The following is a 20,135-nucleotide window of genomic DNA, read 5'->3' as shown; positions in this document are numbered from 1 at the left end:
ACATTTGCAAGCTGAGATGACGTGCCACGTCACTGCCGCATGTCGGAAGTGTCGGAAAGGGAACCACTCCTCCCCTATGGGAAGGAGTGGTTCGCTAGATATCTTGGAAGACGGGCCCTTTCCGACATTTGCAAGCTGAGATGACGTGCCACGTCAATGTCGCATGTCGGAAATGTCGGAAAGGGAACCACTCCTCCCCTATGGGAAGGAGTGGTTCGCTAGATATCTTGGAAGACGGGCCCTTTCCGACATTTGCAAGCTGAGATGACGTGCCACGTCACTGCCACATGTCGGAAATGTCGGAAAGGGAACCACTCCTCCCCTATGGGAAGGAGTGGTTCGCTAGATATCTTGGAAGACGGGCCCTTTCCGACATTTGCAAGCTGAGATGACGTGCCACGTCAATGTCGCATGTCGGAAATGTCGGAAAAGGAACCACTCCTCCCCTATGGGAAGGAGTGGTTCGCTAGATATCTTGGAAGACGGGCCCTTTCCGACATTTGCAAGCTGAGATGACGTGCCACGTCACTGCCGCATGTCGGAAATGTCGGAAAGGGAACCACTCCTCCCCTATGGGAAGGAGTGGTTCGCTAGATATCTTGGAAGACGGGCCCTTTCCGACATTTGCAAGCTGAGATGACGTGCCACGTCAATGTCGCATGTCGGAAATGTCGGAAAGGGAACCACTCCTCCCCTATGGGAAGGAGTGGTTCGCTAGATATCTTGGAAGACGGGCCCTTTCCGACATTTGCAAGCTGAGATGACGTGCCACGTCACTGCCGCATGTCGGAAATGTCGGAAAGGGAACCACTCCTCCCCTATGGGAAGGAGTGGTTCGCTAGATATCTTGGAAGACGGGCCCTTTCCGACATTTGCAAGCTGAGATGACGTGCCACGTCACTGCCGCATGTCGGAAATGTCGGAAAGGGAACCACTCCTCCCCTATGGGAAGGAGTGGTTCGCTAGATATCTTGGAAGACGGGCCCTTCCCGACATTTGCAAGCTGAGATGACGTGCCACGTCAATGTCGCATGTCGGAAATGTCGGAAAGGGAACCACTCCTCCCCTATGGGAAGGAGTGGTTCGCTAGATATCTTGGAAGACGGGCCCTTTCCGACATTTGCAAGCTGAGATGACGTGCCACGTCAATGTCGCATGTCGGAAATGTCGGAAAGGGAACCACTCCTCCCCTATGGGAAGGAGTGGTTCGCTAGATATCTTGGAAGACGGGCCCTTTCCGACATTTGCAAGCTGAGATGACGTGCCACGTCACTGCCGCATGTCGGAAATGTCGGAAAGGGAACCACTCCTCCCCTATGGGAAGGAGTGGTTCGCTAGATATCTTGGAAGACGGGCCCTTTCCGACATTTGCAAGCTGAGATGACGTGCCACGTCACTGCCGCATGTCGGAAATGTCGGAAAGGGAACCACTCCTCCCCTATGGGAAGGAGTGGTTCGCTAGATATCTTGGAAGACGGGCCCTTTCCGACATTTGCAAGCTGAGATGACGTGCCACGTCAATGTCGCATGTCGGAAATGTCGGAAAGGGAACCACTCCTCCCCTATGGGAAGGAGTGGTTCGCTAGATATCTTGGAAGACGGGCCCTTTCCGACATTTGCAAGCTGAGATGACGTGCCACGTCAATGTCGCATGTCGGAAATGTCGGAAAGGGAACCACTCCTCCCCTATGGGAAGGAGTGGTTCGCTAGATATCTTGGAAGACGGGCCCTTTCCGACATTTGCAAGCTGAGATGACGTGCCACGTAAATGTCGCATGTCGGAAATGTCGGAAAGGGAACCACTCCTCCCCTATGGGAAGGAGTGGTTCGCTAGATATCTTGGAAGACGGGCCCTTTCCGACATTTGCAATCTGAGATGACGTGCCACGTCACTGCCGCATGTCGGAAATAGCGCGGGCCTAAAGTCAGCAACGGTTGTCGTCTACCAAGTTAAGCGAATTCGAAACTAAACAGTACACAGAGTGCTGGTCAGAAATTGAGTCCGCCAAAACCAGTGGCCTGGATGGTCTAATGGGTTAAGGCGTCGCCCCGGACAGGCGAAGGCTGCGGGCTCAATCCCCGCTCCTGGTCCAATTCTTCGCCAGCTCCCTTTCCCTAACTTTAATGCAATAAATTCAATAATCACATTCTCCTCTCTTCGTTCACAATATATATGTATATATATATATATATATATATTTACTCTTTATTACGAAAACAGAAATGCATACATTTGTTCAAGGTTGTTTCATTTTGTTTCTTTTTGTCATTTACAGCCTGTTAAGTTTAAACTGCAGTTATCGTTCGATGTTCTCGTCCAGATAGAGCACCTGACCGCTTTCGCGGGCGCATTGAGGACAAACTAAGCTATTGCAAAAAGAATTCGCCACTTCCTTCAGTAACAGAGATAAACATAGAAGTAGAGAGAGAGAGAGAGAGGAGTAAATAAACCGCGTCATGGCTGCTGGGCCTTTTCCAGATGGAAGGGGGGGGGGGGGGGCATCTTTGTTTTGGTAAGTTGAAGTCGGTGCAGAACACAGTCATCTATGCCGCTGCAAACACGAATCGTAGCAACCCGTACACAGGAAACAAGACACTCTTTTTAATTGTTTATGGGTCAAAAAAGTGCCTAATGTTGGTACAACATAGACGAGTTACGCATGAGCACACATATGATTGTTTTACGTATAAAACTAAACTGAAAATGTTAGGTCTTTCGAAAACGTATAATTGATTACTCGTAATTAATTACAAAAAAATAATAATCAAATTGAAACGAACGTTACCGCCAAAAAAGTTATTAAACTACCAAATATTTACCGTTGCGTACAAATCTGCTCTTAGGTGAGGCAAAATCGTTTCGTGCATAGACGAAGAAGGCGACATACAAATCTAGTTATCGAGCTGCCTCGCCTGACATCTGGATATAGAATGGACGACTACTTGTGAGTCTTTTATTCTAGCCACGATTTCTCTCGAGGGTTCTAAAGCTTCCCTCGAAGAAGAAATCAAGATGGTCGTCGATTTAAACGTTAGTTACCGTGTTGATCGTGCAACTCCCTAATAATAAAATATAAAAACACATCTTCGCCAAACGATGCTGTGGGTCATGCTTCGCGAGTTCAAAACATTTTGATCGAGCTTCGGTGAAGTTATTTTGTATAAAAAATGCCGCAATTCTGTCCGGAAAACAAAATCAAGCGAAATATTCTCCGAAAGCCGACGCATAATGGGACGCTGCTCTGGTTTTCTCTGCGTTACGTCACTCCCTAAAATACCTTAGTCTTAATTCCGTTCAGTGCAATAACGCGTATGACCAGTGCTCGCAGTGACGCAAAACCCTGCGTAGGAATTACTTTCTGCTCGTGATTTTAGTGCGTGACACGCGAAGGATATACGCGTATGTTGTCCCCCGCTCCTTGCGCATGCCTTTGGCTCCGACAAAAAAAAAACAGTTTCGACACAAAGAACAACACCCTATCAGTTATTATATGGACAGACAATGATCAGGACATCATACAAAAGGCAGCCTGCAGACAATGTCTAAAGCATTTTTCTTCCCCGTATCACGTGACACTGGTCAAACAAAATTGGTCTGATGACTCGTTCGAAGCATACATATCCGTGAAGCAAACCCGCTTAATTCAAACATGCCCTAGCCGTGCCCTCGGATAATTTGGTCTTCATATCCGCAGAGAAACTCCGCGTCTTTTGTACGACGTGTCACATTTGCAACTGCGACTTTAGAGTCGCCCGATCTTGACAGGGTGCAATGACTTTTAATGTAAGCCTCCGCACTGCATCGAGACTAGGTTTGGAGACACCAGTGTAGGAACACGTGGATATAGCTGAATCTACGCACGAATCTGCACGGCCAGAGCTTTCTAGCGTACCGGTGTGGATGGGGTAGAGTCCGGTCATGAGCGCCGCCCTGGAAGGCGTGCAAACCGGCTGGACGTAGTAGTTGTTCAGGATGATGCCGTCTGCGGCGAGGACGTCCATGTTGGGCGTCGGGATCTGGGGGGACCCGTGGAAGCTTACGTCGTCCCAGCCCTGCGTACGGTCGATACATTCGAGGGCAGCAAGGTGGGTACGGTCAGGGTATCGTAAACATAATACCCGTTAGTCTGGATAGCCCATTAGAAAGATGATACATTCGAGATCACACTAGGTAAATACATGAATATTTGTGTCCTTAGTGTAAACAACACACATTATGGGTAATTTGTTTTTTTCATTGGGGAGCGGGGGACCGGGGGGGGGGGGGGGGGGGGGACGTAGATGCCCATATTAACGATATATGACGCTATTAATGATGCCTTTCATGTTTTCCAGCACCAGGTCGATATTGAATATATTCCTCGTTAGTGTGATTCATGGCAATCTTCACACGACTAAATGCAAGTTGTGTCTTGTTTATAAGATTTTTCATTCTAATCAATCACTCAGTCAGCATATTTTAACATTACCCTTCTATGTCTTATCGCGTCTCGGTTACTCTTATAAAGCAGGCATGCGAACATACAATACTAACGCATTCCATCAGCCGGTGATTCTCAAAAACCTCCTTAGACTGGAACTGCTTTCCCACTTCTCGCAAGAATCCAGCCAAATCACGTCTTTAAATCCCATTCTACCGTAAACTTTCGAGAAATGTCCGACCCCCAAAAAGGTAATTCACCCCTAATTTGGCTTCGTTTGCTCTTTTAATATAAACACCGAAAGATAGCCCACTCCTAGTAATCATACTGTTCCGACCAGTGATGACTTCGGCATAAAAGCGTCTATACCCTATTCACCTCAAGAACCGTAGTAAAAATGGAGGAACTTAGTCATGCGCTTCACGGAGCATGACTAGTTTCCTCCTTTATGTGGATAATTAAGATGTGTGTGGGGAATTTAAGATTAGATATATGGTTATTTTATGAAGGCGTGTACGTTCCAAACGCTAAAAGCATTGCTGTTTTCTCCAACAAGCAAATCTCATAAAATTCTTCGTGCCGCGTATGAACAATGCGCAAAACTTGCATTTTAGAGCGCAGCTCTTAGGCGCCCGTTTCCGTCTTGAGTAGCGTCGCCGTCGCCGTCGCCTTCGTCGTCGCCGGCGGTGTAACCCTAACGCGTCGGCGTAACATCTTTTCGTGACGCCTAGGCGTCGCGTATAACGTCGGCGTAACGCTTTTTCGTGACGCGTCACGAAAGAGCGTTACGCCGACGCGTCACAAAAAACAAAAGAGCTTTAGTCCGATGCGTTACGGTTACGCCGAGAGCGACGGTGACGCGTCCCGAAAAAGCATTACGCCGACGCGTTACGGCTACGTCGACGGCGACGACGACGACGACGCTTCACGAGAAAGCGTTTGGCCGACGCGCTACGGTTACACCGATGGCAACGGCGACCATAACGGTAGCCGTAACGCTTCGGCGTAACGCGTTGGCGTGACGCGGCGCCGTCGGCGTAACTGCGCGGTGCATTATGGAAAACGTGCCATAATGCGCGGCGGTGACGCGCGCGTTGCATTATGGGACGTTTCCCATAATGCACCAAGTGGAAGGGAGGAGGGAGGAAGGGGAAAAGGAGGATGGAGGAGGAGGGACGAGGAGGAGAAAGAGGCAGGTGAAACAGGAAGGAGGGAAAGGGAGGAAAAGAGGCATACCGTCCCCTCCGTACCCTTCCCTCCTCCTCCTCAAAAGCTGCGCTCTAATGCGGTCTTACAGGGAGTTGTAAACGGCGTTCATTTTTCTTGAGGTGAAAATATGTGTAGTTAACTATGGCGGTATTTATACGAACACTGCTGACTGGGAAGTGCACTCATAATTGCTTCATTGCCCCTCACCGCGATAACAAGTTTGGCCGGGACACATAATCTTAAAATCGCATCGGATTTTCTTTTTTTTTTACTTTTCTTGATTGCACACCGAAAGTTAGCCCGCTCCTTATTTTCATCCAATTCGCTCTGGACTTTAGGTGGGCTATCTCTCGATATATTACGGTACCAATATGTTGCACAGCGCGATGCCTTGTCTTTATTTGAGTTTTCCTTTTTAGTGTACGCTTGTATAATTCTATTTTTGTACGTTCCACTCCCCTCTGCAATGCCATTAGCTTTGAGAGTTTTCAAAATAAATAAATAAATAAGATGTGAAACCTTTCCAATGAATATAATTTGTGCAAGTTTCAGTGTTGCGCACTACCATATGAAATTGTTAATGAAACTAAAACAAAGGTGCAGGTGAGCTAGCTTAAAGGGCAGCTCCGACCAAAACTCAAAATGAAATAAATTACTGGTATCGCTATAGTGACACAAAATACGACCCCAGCCAAAATATTACGTCAGAAGGACGCCGCATTCTAAACTAATGCCGATAATAAAAATGCGACCCGCCGCGAGCCGCTCCTTCTTAGCGGGGTAGCCAGCGGGTTGCCGATCGCTAAACCAACGTTGGGCCGTGACGTCAGGATCGTTCTGTCTTTTTTTTCTCCGGTTTAGATGGGCGCACCCGTTGCGCGGTCGAGCAGTGTAAAGTGTGCTTCATTGAGCCAATACCGCCGCTACTTCGGCTTGTGATTGGCGTGTTAAGCCGTTGCTTTTATCTGTAGCCTGTGTACCTTCGGTATAGCCTATTGTTTATTAGCTTGTGAGGACTCTAAGACTCGCTTTAGCGAGCAACGCGGTGCACCAAAGACTGCCCAGCTGTTCCTCGAAAGATGCCGCCGAGTACAACTTGTAGCGCGGTGGGCTGCTCAAACAACACGCTGTGCAAACCGGAGGTGCTTTTTCACAAGTTTCCAACGGACCGGAAATCGCAGAATGTGTGGGTGAATGCTGTTCGACGAGTGGGCTTTGGGAAGCCTTGGACGCCGAGTACGGCACCGAAGGAGTTCACTCGTTTTCCAGTCACTAGCTTTTGGGTAGACAAGCGACGAGTACGGCAGAGCGTACGTACGGCGGCGGCTGCCTAGTACGGCGCCGAACGAGTTCACGGGCTTTCCAGTCGCTAGCTTTTTAGTATACGCACTAACTTCTGCTACATATGCTGGATATCTACCACGTATACAGTATTAAAACAAAATCGCCTTACTTTCTATCTTTAGACGGCTAGCGCAACCGAGATAGGTGCAGCTTGGCATGCGTACTCGTTGAACGAGAACGCTCCTGACGTCACGTCCACATAGCGGCAGATTTCCATTGTTGCCAGGGCCTCGAGCGGCTAGTTTCGGTTTTGTCCGTCGCGCCCCAAACAAAACTTTGAGGCGTCGATATGTTTAAAAATACGCACAATAACGAGAAAAAATTACACCTTGTAATTCAGGGACGCTGGCTGCGCTACAAACAGTCCTAATCCCAAAATGGAAAGTATGGAGCGGAGTTGCCCTTTAAGACTTCCATAGTAAACTCGTTGAGCGAATGAAAGATGGGACAATGAACAAACACAATAAATTTCCAACGCAGCTACTAAACTACTGGTGATCCCATTCGATATCAGTTCAAAATATCGCAATAGGTATGCTCGAGGGCAACATTTACTTGACAGAGTAGACATCACGTTTGTATTTCCAAAGCCATTTGTCCCCAAGAGCTAATTTTCTTTGCCCACAATTGCACTGTGAACGCGTTTGACACGAACCAGATCATCGATGAATAAAAAAATTATGTTTGGACGCATGTTGGCCTGAGATGCAGATGCTGCGGACAGGAGGCATGCCACCAACGCAATCATTGCGAGAGAAACTGAAAATACAATAAGAAATAATTAGGATCACAAGAAACCAGATAGCTCGTCACCAACTTTCAAGGGAAGCGTTTCCGATCAGAAATATAGTAAAAATACTAGCAAGGTGTACAAGCTGTTTAGACAAATAAAGACATGAAACAAGTCTGAAATTGACATGATATACAACCATTATGCGAATGCGTTCGGGGGAGGACCTCAGTTACAACTGTGTCTACGGGAATTTATACGCTCAAATTCCTGACCGCTTCTCTTTTTATACTTTAAAAAATTATAATTCTAGCTTTCGTTCTTGCAAAACAAATAAGAGAACGTATTGCATACGCCTGTTTCTATAAACACCACCTTAATTTTTGTAAATCAAATAATTTACATATGATCATATTAATATTAATCTTTTCTTAGGGTGCCCAAAAACGACACAGGGCCTAAATGGTGGTGGTGGTGGAAAACCTCTTTATTGGTCCTGCGAAAACCCCTACCCCACCGTCACCCCTTCACCAACACACCTACGCACAGTCTGCCGGTGAAGCAAGCGCCGGGTTCGCTGGACGAAACCCCTTTGTCCCTCCAAGTCCACACACATCACACCATCCTTGAAGTCCTCCGGCCAGTCCTGGGTCCCCGATGCCTCATGCCCCCGTTGTTCACAGTCCCACACAATATGCTGCAGCGTTGCCCGACTGTCCTTACATACCCTGCACAAGTCACTCTCAAAATTCCCTGGGTCCACATGTCTCCCCAACACCGGGGTATACACACACATCACCTGCAACTGCCTAAAAAGCACCGCATCCTCCCGACACAAATCCTTGTGAGGTTCCGGGAACCTCCTCCTATCCCGTCTGCAACATTCAAGATACTCTCCATAACCCACCGGCACATACGACCCCTCCTGCGAAGCCCGGCCTAAGAGTCCTCGGGCGCAGCAGTCGGCCATATCATTCCCCACCTCATGTGCAGGGCTCCATATTAGTTCCACTTGTCCCTTCACACTGATCAACCTTTTAGCCCTCTCACTCACCGTTCCATTCATGAAGCGCCTGACAACCCCCATTGCATCACTAAATACCTTCCTTACACCCTCGATAGAAATTGCCATTGCAACCGCCACCTCCTCAACTTCTTCCGCACTGTCACATCTCAATCCCGACGCTGTAACCACCCTACCATCTTTACCCGCCACAACCACAGCCACCCCCCGGTCCCCATCAAAAGCTCCGTCCACATAAACACTACCCTCCTCCTTCCCATACAGCCTATACAGCGCCTGCGCCCTTGCCTGCCTACGCCCCTTATCCCGTTCCGGATGCATGTGCCTCGGCACCGGCCTAACCCTCAACCTCCTCATGTCCTCATCCTTAATCCTTTCCAATCCCCCCCTGCCAGCCTCAGCACCCACCCCCACCCTGCTCAACACATTACGCCCCACCGCAGACCCCCTCAACCTCTCCGTCTGCGAGATCCTCTGCGCTTCTATCACCTCTTCCAATGTATTATGCACACCCAATCGCTCCATCATCTCCGTGCTAGTACATGCCAGCAACCCAATCGCCGCCTTATATATCCTACGTATCAGAGCATTAATCTTCCCTTTCTCCGTCACCCCCCACTTCAGATACCCAGCCACATACGCGATGTGGCTCATCCCAAAAGCCTGCACCAGCCTCAAAACACTCTCCTCCTTCATACCCCTCCTCCTACTAGCCACCCTCCTAACCATCTGCATCGCTACCCCGACCTTCCTTTGCAACTTATCCAACATCACGCCATTACCCCTAGCCTCCTGTAACCACAGTCCCAACACTCTCAGCTCCTTAACTCTAGGTATCATTCCCCCATTCGCCCTCAACTCCACATCCTGCCATCTCCTACTCCTCGGCCCCACCACAACATACGCCGACTTCTCATGATTGCACCCCAACCCTGTACCCGCCAACTCTTCCTCAATAGCATCAATCCCTCGTTGCAACGTATCTCGTCTCCTCCACGCCCTTACCAACACACCACAACGTCAAGTCATCCGCATAAATGGAGTGACCGATCCCTTCTCTCGTTAACCTCTTCCCCACCTTTGCCATGACCAAATTAAACAACATCGGCGAGATAACCGCGCCTTGCGGCGTACCTATACATCCCAACCCCCTCTTCCCAACCTCGTACTCCCCAGCAACCAATTCCGCGCTCCTCCCAGTCAAGAAGCTCCTCACATACTCATAGCTCCTTTTCCCCAACCCCAACTCCGACATTCTTTCTAATATGGCCGAATGCTGCACCCTATCAAAGGCACTCTTGAGATCCAATCCCAACACAACCCCCACTTTCCTCGACTGCACAACCTCATGCTTAAGTAACAACATTGCATCCTGTGCACACAACCCCTCCCTAAATCCGAACATAGTATCACTAAACACCCCCCTCCCTTCCAGAAAATTATTCCACCTTCGCAATACCACGTGTTCCAAAACCTTACCAACACACGACGTAAGCGAAATCGGTCTCAAATTCTGCACCCCCACCGGTTTATTCGGCTTAGCCAACAACACCATCCTACCGTTTTCCATTCTTCAGGCACCTCCCCGCTCTCCCAATACCTATTAAACAGCCCCGTGAGCACCTCAACAGCTTCTTCCCCCAAGTTACGCAGCATATTGTTACTAACCCCATCCGGCCCTGACGCAGACCTCGTTTTCATCCTCTGCAACGCCGCCCTCACTTCCCACGTCTCCACAGCCCTATCCAGATCCTCATTCACCTCCCCCTTATAGCCCGGAAAATTCACTCCCCCCACCCTAGGAAGGTACTTGTCCATCAGAGCCCTCCTAAACCCCTCCTCCCCCAATTCCTTCCTAGCTCCATACAGAGCCTCACCTAACCTTCCCCTTTGATAACTACCAGTCCGCGTCCCATCCAATAAATGCCTTAACAACCTCCATGTTTCCCCCATCTGCAACCTACCTCCCGCCCTTACGTACACATCGTCCCACTGCTGCCTCGCCAGTTCTTCACTGTACCTTGCAATTTCTCTATTCATCTCCGCTACCCTCTTCCGCAACCTCCTATTACCCCTATGTTCCCTCCACCTGCGATACAACGCCTCCTTCGCCTCCATCAAACCTACCAACCTGCTATCCAATTCCCCCTCCAACTCTGCATCCACCTCCACCTCTCTACTCGCTTCCCTCGCCGCTTTTACAACTGCCTCAGACCACCCCTTCACATCGACAACCCCCCCCATATCACCACCCCTCCTAAAGGCGCCCCAATCCACCACCTTGTGCCTCCTCTTCCCCTTTCTTCTGCCCTCCAAATGTACCAAAACCTCTACTACCCTGTGATCACTGCCCAAATCCATGCTCGTATTTCTCCACTCCACATCTACCCCCCTAACAAAAGCCAAATCCGGCATCGTCTCTCTCTGCACCGCCGTCTTAGCCATCAACGTGGGATGCCGAGAATCCGACACCAAAATCAAGCCTACATCCTCTGAGTCCCTCAACAAATTCCTCCCCTTAGCCGTGTTGTCCACATACCCAAACTCCTCATGTCTCGCATTAAAATCCCCAGCCACCACCAGGCCCGCATCCCCAGCCCATCTCACACATTCCCTGAAAAGTTTCCCAAACCTCTGCCTCCCATACTTTGGGCTGTTGTACACATTACACAAACAAACACCACTCTTGCCAAACACCACCTCCAAGGCCAGAAACTCCACATTCTTCTCCCCCTCCAACTTCCCTTCCACCACCGGCAACCCCCGTCTAACCAACGTACAAACACCCCTCCTACCCCCCTTTGACACTACCTTCACCCCATAGGCCACGTATCCCGAAAGCCCCACATCATTCGGCCCCACCTCCTGTAACATAATGACATCCGGCTTCTCCTCTGCCGCCTGCACATATTGCTGAAGCACCGCCTTCCTGCCCTTGTATCCATTGCAATTCCAAACCCAAACCTTAACTACTTCTTCCATTGTGTTAAGAACGACTCAATCCCCATGACAACCCTTGCCACCTCATCCAACTTCTCATACACCTTCCTCAACCCTCCCTCCTGCCGCACCACCCTCTCATTCAAATCTATTATCTGCTTCTCCATTCCCGACACATCACTACCACCTCCACCCCCCGCACTCTTTCTCTTAGCCGGTGGCGCCCCCAGATGAGAAGGCTCCCCCTCCGCCGCAATCTTCTCCACCTTAGCCGCCAATTGCTTAATAACCCCGGTGAGCTCCTCAACCTTCTCCATCAGCCCTTTGTTCTCCTTCCTCAGCTCCATGATCTCCCCGGCCTGCCGCCTATTATCCTCCCTGAGCTTTTCCATCTCCTCATCATCCGACTTCACCACCTGTGCCCATGACACCTCTCTTTCCTCCCCTCTGCTCCTACTCCTCGACCTACTATCCCCCCTTTCCCTCGAAACCGACCTGGACCCTCCCAAGTCCGGAAAATCTTCTCCCCTCAGAGCCCCTGCACCGGAAAGGGAGCCCCCTCTCGACTCATGATCCAACTCTTTACGTTCCCACAACCTTTTCCGTACAATATACGGTGTGCGGAACCTATTCCTACACACCCTATCCCCGGTCACGTGTTGTCCCCCACATAGCTTGCACCTAGGGGTGCACTCGTGCTCCTGTTGCCCACCAACCCCACACCCCATACACCGCTTCATCTCCGGGGTAGGGCAGACATCCGAGCGATGTCCTACCCTCCCACACACAAAACAGACCTCAAAATGCTTCCTATACAAAGAACATCTCAAAACTCCTCCACCATAATACACTTGTCTTGGCACCACTTCACCTTCAAAGACCACAATGACCGTAGCCGACGATCCAATGCGCTGTGTCGCCCTCGCAGTCGGATTCCTCGGGCCCACCACGTTCCGGTCAATGTCCTCCGCCGAATGCTCCAACGGCACACCTCTGATGACTCCCTTCGTCGTCCCATACGGAGCCGCCACGTACGCCTTCGTCTCGAAGCTCTTCCCTTCCACCACCAACACCTCCACGTTCGCATATCTCCTAGCTCGCTGTTCATCCTCAGTGCACACCACCACAATGTTCTGTTGAACATTCGGGCATAACGTATCCTTGCCCATATCCTCCATCTCCACACGCGCCGCCTTGCCAATCGCACACATCACTTTCACGATAGACACCCTGGACAGATCCAGACCTCCTCTTGGCCTCATGATCACCTTAATGGCCTCCCGGGGCAATACCCTCGGCATCTTGGCTCCCCTCTCTATTCTCTCTATCACCCGCCTGGCCACATGGGAATTAGGTCTAGCCTCCGCAGAGCCGTCCGATCTTCCATTCGTGCGCACTTTCATCCAACCCGCACAATCCTCCGGATCCAATTCTTCTCCGGGCACTTCCACGACCATATTCCCAGCATTCCGGCCGACATCAGCCTCCATGCCGTCCCCTTGCACCTCCGTCGCCACCACGCCGGTGTTAGGCCTACCTTCCCGTACTCGGTTAGGCCTAACTGCCCCCGCCTCGCCGTCACCACCTTTCCAAGTCCGTAAAGTCCCAATAAATCGATGGAATGACTCACCACCGATATCGATGAGTTCCTCTCGACGAGCCGGACACTTTGACACCACTTTCAAGAAAATAGAGCCAGAAACACCGCACAAATGAGCACAGTAACGCGGAGCCGACGCGACACACGTCCGCCTCCGACCACCGCTCGCAGCGCTCCCCCCCCCCCCCCCTAAATGGTGATACACCGCTCGTCATAAAGGATAAATGCATACAACAAAACAAGGCCATGACGATGTACAAATAACTAACCCAAGCGTATATCGAAGAATATTATAAGGCTAAATATGTCTACAACAGATAGATCTAGCTCTTGAATTCAATTTGCGTTCTTTCTATTGGTGACGTGTTGGCGAACTTTCCATCGCTTATCGCATGGGCAAATATTGCTGCGTCACTGAGCTATGGACGCCTGCGCAGCGTCTGATATGTCGCACAGCAGAGCAACTGCGCATTCACAGAAGGCCTTCCACAGCCCAACAGACAAAGATGGCAGCGCACAGAAGGCAATTTTGCAAAGTTCTATAAAGGACTAAATTCGATTGGACCGCAAAAGAGCATGATATTCGATGGGACCGCAAAAGTGCAGTTGACTCGCCAAAAGTGGCGAGTCAACAGCACCGTTCACATCCTTATGTAAAACATAAAATCACGTAATCGTCTTCTATCAAACAAAATGCACAACCTAAGTTGTTGTCTTTTTAAGTAAAAAATGCGGTCAAAATATTGGGAGTAAATTATACCTAAGAAGTGTTTTTTTTTAACATGTCCAATAGAGCATAACGCAATGAGATTGTTGCATTTCCATACAGAAGAAGCATACTCCTGCTTCGTGCGCACTAGGCAACAAAATAAACGCAGAAGACAGCAACGCGAAGAAAATTTTCTTTTAAACAAGATGTCACCCCAAGGTTTCTAAAAGAGGCATTACAGATAGTTAAAACATGATAATTAGAAATAAATGATGAAATAAAAAGGACTATAAGATAGCGAATGATTGACAACTGGATGATAACGCTGCCACATATTTTGTAAGGAAATACAAGTGAATTGTGTTGTCTAGTTAGAGACATTGTTTGTTTGTTTGCTATTTTTTCTTTCTTTTTTTTCTCTTTTTTTCGTTCATTTAGCAAAGCAAAATTTTTTTAACTTCACTTTAAAATTTCCAAACTTGTCTTTCTTAAGAAGCACGCAATCGGAGTGAGTTCGTACATGTCGAAAAAGTCTGATGTCATCCGCAAACAAGAGCACTTCAGAATTTGTTGTACAAAGTGAAATGTCATTCACAAATATGACAAATAAAAGTGGACCCTGGCTACTTTCTTGAGGTACTCCGGAAGGCGATAAAAAATAGTCGCAGATGGATACGGACACAATAACATAATTTGTACGGCATGAAAGATTACTTTTGAACCAATGGCAGTAAGTCATGCACAAACCATAACTATATCATTTGCTCAGAAATGAATTGTGATTAACCTTGTTGAATGCCTTCGTGATATAAATGTATATTACGTCGACTTGCTCACGGTCGCGAACCAACGACACAGTATAATCTAAAACAAATTGCATAGATTGGTTTCAACCAACTTGCCCTTCAATAAGCCATGTTGCTCATGGTTTATTTTATCTCTAAGGTAAATGTACAGACTGTGCTGGGCATTGCTGTAACTGTACATTTTCGTCGCAAAAACTTTGGAAAAACTACATTATAATGAAACGGAGTGATCGTTGTTTACAACGCTAGGATCTCCTAACTTATGACTCGGAACAACAGAGCGTTTCCAGCTAGAAGGAAATATTTCTAAATGTAAAAATAAATAAAACATGTGAAATAAGCCAACAGTCAGCAGCTCAGCACGCCTTTTCACAATAAAACTGGGGATTCCATCTGCACCCCCAGACAGCTTTGATTTTATATTACGAATGCTTTCTCTGATTTCAGGTTCGTCAATTAGCATAAAATAAAATAAAAAAACTGCTGTTCCATGGCACGTCTTTTTACCGTCACGGACTCATGCCGATAAAAAACGTGACTTGAAATGCTCAGAAAACGTGTTGGCGATTTCACTTGAATCACATGTATAACCAGAGCAACTTCGCTTTGGAACCACGCTACTGTTGCGCTTCTTTTTAGAGCGCAGCTCATGGGCGCCCGTTTTCGTGTTTCGCGGCGTCGGCGTTGGCGTAGCCGCGCTAACTGTAGCGGGAAAATCGAAGTCACGTGACCTCAACATCAATTAAATTCCCCGCTAAATTTACTGTCTCCGATAGATTTAGTGGACAAAGTCAGTTCCTCCTCAAGCTTTAGCGGGAAAATTCCCCGCTGAACTTGGGCAATTCAATTCGTGTTAAGGTCCCGAGTTCTCCCGCTAAATCTAGTGTAGGAACTGAATTTGTCCGCTAAATCTAGCGAAGAAACTAAATTTCCCCGGTAAATTTAGCAAAAACAAATCGGTGTTGAGGACACGTCACGTCAATTTTCCCGCTAAATGTAGCGGAAAAACTGAATTTGTTCATAGATTACGGGACACCAGGTCATGTGACGTCATTTTGTCCGCTAATTTAAGGGTAAACGGAATTTTTGTTGAGGTCACGTGGAGTCGATTCAGCTAAATGTAGCGGGGAAACTGTGGGAGTAGGAGAGGGTATGGAGGAGGGGGGAGGGGACGCAGGAGGAGGAGAGAAGGGAACGGAGAAGGAGGAGGAGATGGAGGAGATGGAGGGGATTAAGAAGGAGGGGGAGAGAGGGGTACGAAGGAGGAGGGGCATACCCTTCTGTAACCATACTTTCTCCTCCTCCTCCTCAAGAGATGCGCTCTAATTTCGCGTTACAGAGATTTGTGAATGTCTTTCATTTGTTGTCGGTACATATTTCCAAAAGTTTTAATGCTTGGCATACATATGAACTTTCACGGAGTGAAAAGACATTAGACATGCGTAGGAACCCGTAATAGAAAAAAAGCAAAGCATAGGCGCATTCCCCATTCGCCATCGCTACCCCATTTGCGTGACCTCAGAATGAGTTTTCGTGCAGAGCTTTCTTTTGCATAAAATTATTGAAAATATATTTATGAAGAATTAAATTGCCTAATAAAGCCATGAAACCTGGTTTTGGATGGAAATCTGTGACATAATTCACCCTCCCCTTTTAGGGTTACTTTTAAGCTTATGGCATGTGCAATGCGTGCTTATGCCACGTACTTGCATGCAAAAAAACAAGTTTTCCAGAGTTTTGTTTTTTTAACAAAATCTCGAGAATTTGTGCTTCACTACCAGTTTAGGCTTACCAAATACTTTCGAATGCGAAGGAAAACTTACATAAAACGCTTTTAGGCCATGTCATATATGACAACATTTTCATACTGATCTTGACACAATGTGTTATGTCACAAAAAAAAGTAATCTTACAATTAAAACCGGATGAACTCACACATTGCTTTCCCACGGCTCTCAAACTTATTATAGTTGTATGTCAACTGGCTGGGATGCGCGTGAAGAAATCTCAAAGCCATTTTCACCTCAAAATCCAGTTCCACGACGAAACAAGCAGTCAAGTCCACAGTTGAGGTCTGATTCAGTAACCGACACGGTGCAATTCATCACACGAGAGATCATCGAATGCGTAACAAGTAAATCCTAGCAGATGTTTGCTCACGGAAGTTAGTTGTGTTTTGCTATGTTTTGTTTTGATTTTGCCAGGATCTCACGCTATCGAACTAAAATGACACAATTCCTTGACATAATTGAAGTAACGCGAACGTGGGCTCAAAACGAAAAAAAAAAAAAAAAGAACACGTGCTCGCTTTGCCGTGCCAGGGTTGAGCGATAAAGAAAAATGAGGGTCCGCCAGCTGGATAAAGTTGCGGTAGTGTATATTTTTATTTTTAAAAATGTTGCTGAAAGAGGTCACCATGAATACCCACACGTCATACATTACGTAATTAGCACAGCTGGAAGCAGCGTATTTTCTTAACTGCGTTAAATGTGTGAGAAATATTGAGCGCGACCCTGGGTGTCAGGGTGATGCTTTCAACTGAAAATACTTGCGTAAAAAGCAACCGATTACGCAATCAAAAGGGGGTTATCGGTAATACCGTGAAATACAGGGCAGGCGCTTGGTATTTTTCTGTGTTCATCTGTGTGCGTAACTCTCCGGAGCGGAATAGTTACTCATTGATTGAATTGTCGCTCGAGAAACTCCGCCACGCGGGTTACCAGGCGCCAACCACAGTTGCGTTGTCTGCTGTGCTTGGCAAGTCGTGGAGCAGAAGGCGTAAATTAAACGCGAGGGTAACTGAGTTGAGTGTTGTTATTGCGAGATCTGATCTCGAGCGACCCGGCCGCTTGGCGTTGCACCCCTTCGGCGACTCGAAAACGGTGCAGCACTAATGTGTAACTTGTGCCCGTTTTACTGGTCGATATTTATTTCAAGGTAGAAGACGTGACAATGAACTCCCTAAAAATAACTTTTTTTTTTGTCTTGAGGGAAAACGTAGGCTACAAATGAGCTTAAAGACTGCGCAAAATTTCAGAAAATAGAAATATTTTTCGCGCGATGTTTACGTCGTTGGAGAGATTTTGATCTGTGAGATATTGATAAATTATACCTATATGTCTAGACGTCAATCCCAGAATAGAAGTGTGTTTGGGGATAGCTTCCAACTTAAACAGAGGTTCGAGATGCAAATAAACATTTTTTTTGTGAAAGTTTATTATTTTGTTACATACGTATCCTATTCAAATAAATATTTTGTGAGGAAGATTAGTACCTCGTGAAACCCTCGCTCCCCCACCAATTTCCCCCAGAGCGAGAGGGTGAAGACGAGCATTACGTTGACCCGCTGAATGTCGCTGGACGGTATCCCGCGGGGCAAGTAGCACCCGAAGCTTCCTGTGCGACCAAAGATCTCCGGGACGCCCGATGTGCGTTCGCATACCCCTAAGACATAATTAGTTTAATTTAAGTAAAGTTTCTGCTTTGCTGGTTCGTTTTTTATTATTTTTTTTACTCAGGTTTGCAGTTGTTTGGTGTTGAACAAAAAAATCGACATTTATGAGGGCATAATTGAGAGCACGGGATTCCTTAACCTTCAATAAACACGCGTGTTATTCAAATACCTGGGAAACGACCTGGTAGCGAGGGCCTAATTAAGGGCAACAAGACATGAAGTTCGGTTGTTGGCTCATGATGCAAACTTGGAAACAGCGCGAACACGACAAGGGTCCCCTTGTCTTTTTCGCGCTGTTTCCAAGTTTGCCGGATTAAGGGGTTTCAGAGCCCGAAGCTAATGCTGGACAGGGCCCCGAAATTTGAGATCATGATGATGATGATTATAACGATGACGACGACAATGCTGATGATGATAATGTTGGTCAAAAATACAATATTTCAGTAAAAAAAAAATATTAAAGCATCCCCGCTTCGAATGCCAAGAATATTTAAAATAAAATTTTCGACTATACAATAATACAATCAGTATCGTACACAATGCACTCGTATCTATTCCCCTTTGAGCGTGAATGACACTAATGCTGAAAATAAGCTAGTTGAATCAAAATTTAAAAAAAAACACGCTATGTCATAGCGTTATTCGCGCGTATGGGCAGACCTTCAACCCAGCAGAACTCAATCAAGAGGCAATCCGCCGAAATACCTGTGTTTGTGGCTCCTCTCACCATACACGTTTCACGCAGCAAGTGGCTCTTGAGAATGATTGCCATAAGTGTTCTCTCTAGGCAGTGCTATGCTCTGGGGTAGGCTGCGAACAATGCTTTCTCGAAACAGACAATTTTAAATGAAACAAATGATACCTCTACGTGCACCAAGCGGAACACGCATTTTGGCAGTCGTAATCAAGCGGCTGTAAGGTCCGGGATTGGTTGTAATCTGAAAGAAAAAAAAAAAACGTGGATTATGCGATTGTCAACGTGCCGCTATTCGAGAAGTGAAGTGACAAGCAAAAAGAAAACTAGACTGCTTACAGACGCCCGAACAAAGAGGGACCCCTTAATGATCGGCCACCGTAAAGAGTTTTCTGTTCTTAAGCCAAAGATTGATTCTTCAAAACACCCCAATGCCACCGAGAACGTACAGACGTTCAGTATGACCCCCCCCCCCCCCCCCTCGAAATATCGGTTTCTAACGACCGGCAATAAAACGAAAGAAAAGTGTTGTTGCCTACTTCGTTTTCTCCTTTGTCAAGCCGCAGCAGAAGACTAGGAGCCGCCACAACCAATCAAGCGCAAGTTCAGAAGTGACGTCACCTGGCTCCTCGGGCGTGTATTAGTGCGTGACGACGCCTCTGGACTGGCGCTTGATTGGCTGTGGAGGCCTTTAACCTTCCATTGTGGTTCAACGAGAGATGAAACAAAGTATGGTCGGGCGCTGGATAAAGTAAAATGACTCCGTAGAAGAAAAATAATTTGACGAAGCCGACAGGAAATTGATGCCACTATAGTGCTTCGGACCAAATGTCCTAGACCACAGCGATTTACGACCAAAGCGGTTCTTAAACACGCATACGACAAACACACAAGAAAATCAAGAAACGTTTCTTTTTTGGGGGGGGGGGGGGGGGGGGGGGGGGTTTCTCCTATGAGAGAGAAAGGCACTGCACCGAGAGCCCAGCGAGGGGCCCCCCCTCCCCCCCCCCCCCCCCCCTTTTAATTCAAAGCTGCTGGTAGCGGTAAAGTAAAACTGAAAACGGCACAGGTATGTTTTTAAAAGAAACATGCAGCTCTGCTGACAGTTCAATGGGAGCTGTGTTCCTGATAAACACAGAATGAAGTTTTAGACACAAATTCTTCCCGTGAAGCGTCGCTTTTTTTTATTTAAGGACAGGTGAAT

At 47.5% G+C, this 20,135-nt stretch overlaps 2 protein-coding genes across 2 annotated transcripts in view; both read right to left on the bottom strand.

Moving 5' to 3' along the window:
- LOC120838384 (arylsulfatase B-like) overlaps positions 1-7,668 on the bottom strand; it is a 59,629-nt gene extending 51,961 nt beyond the window's left edge. Inside the window, exons 1-2 of the mRNA XM_040208287.1 lie at positions 7,630-7,668; positions 3,894-4,053 (exon numbers count right to left, since the gene is read on the bottom strand). Of these exons, the coding sequence (XP_040064221.1) occupies positions 3,894-4,053; positions 7,630-7,668 (199 nt within the window). The remainder of the gene's footprint in view (positions 1-3,893; positions 4,054-7,629) is intronic.
- Positions 7,669-11,697: 4,029 nt separating this feature from the next.
- LOC115324029 lies at positions 11,698-13,433 on the bottom strand. The gene has a single exon (XM_029984490.2). The coding sequence runs from the start codon at positions 13,156-13,158 to the stop codon at positions 11,698-11,700; it is 1,461 nt and encodes a 486-aa protein (XP_029840350.2). The 5' UTR covers positions 13,159-13,433.
- Positions 13,434-20,135: the final 6,702 nt, after the last annotated feature.

The sequence above is a fragment of the Ixodes scapularis genome, unplaced genomic scaffold, assembly GCF_016920785.2.
Source record: "Ixodes scapularis isolate PalLabHiFi unplaced genomic scaffold, ASM1692078v2 PGA_scaffold11__112_contigs__length_91849675, whole genome shotgun sequence".
Taxonomy (NCBI): domain Eukaryota; kingdom Metazoa; phylum Arthropoda; class Arachnida; order Ixodida; family Ixodidae; genus Ixodes; species Ixodes scapularis.
The sequence above is the reverse complement of the archived record's forward strand: the minus strand, read 5'-3'. Positions and strand labels throughout refer to the sequence as shown.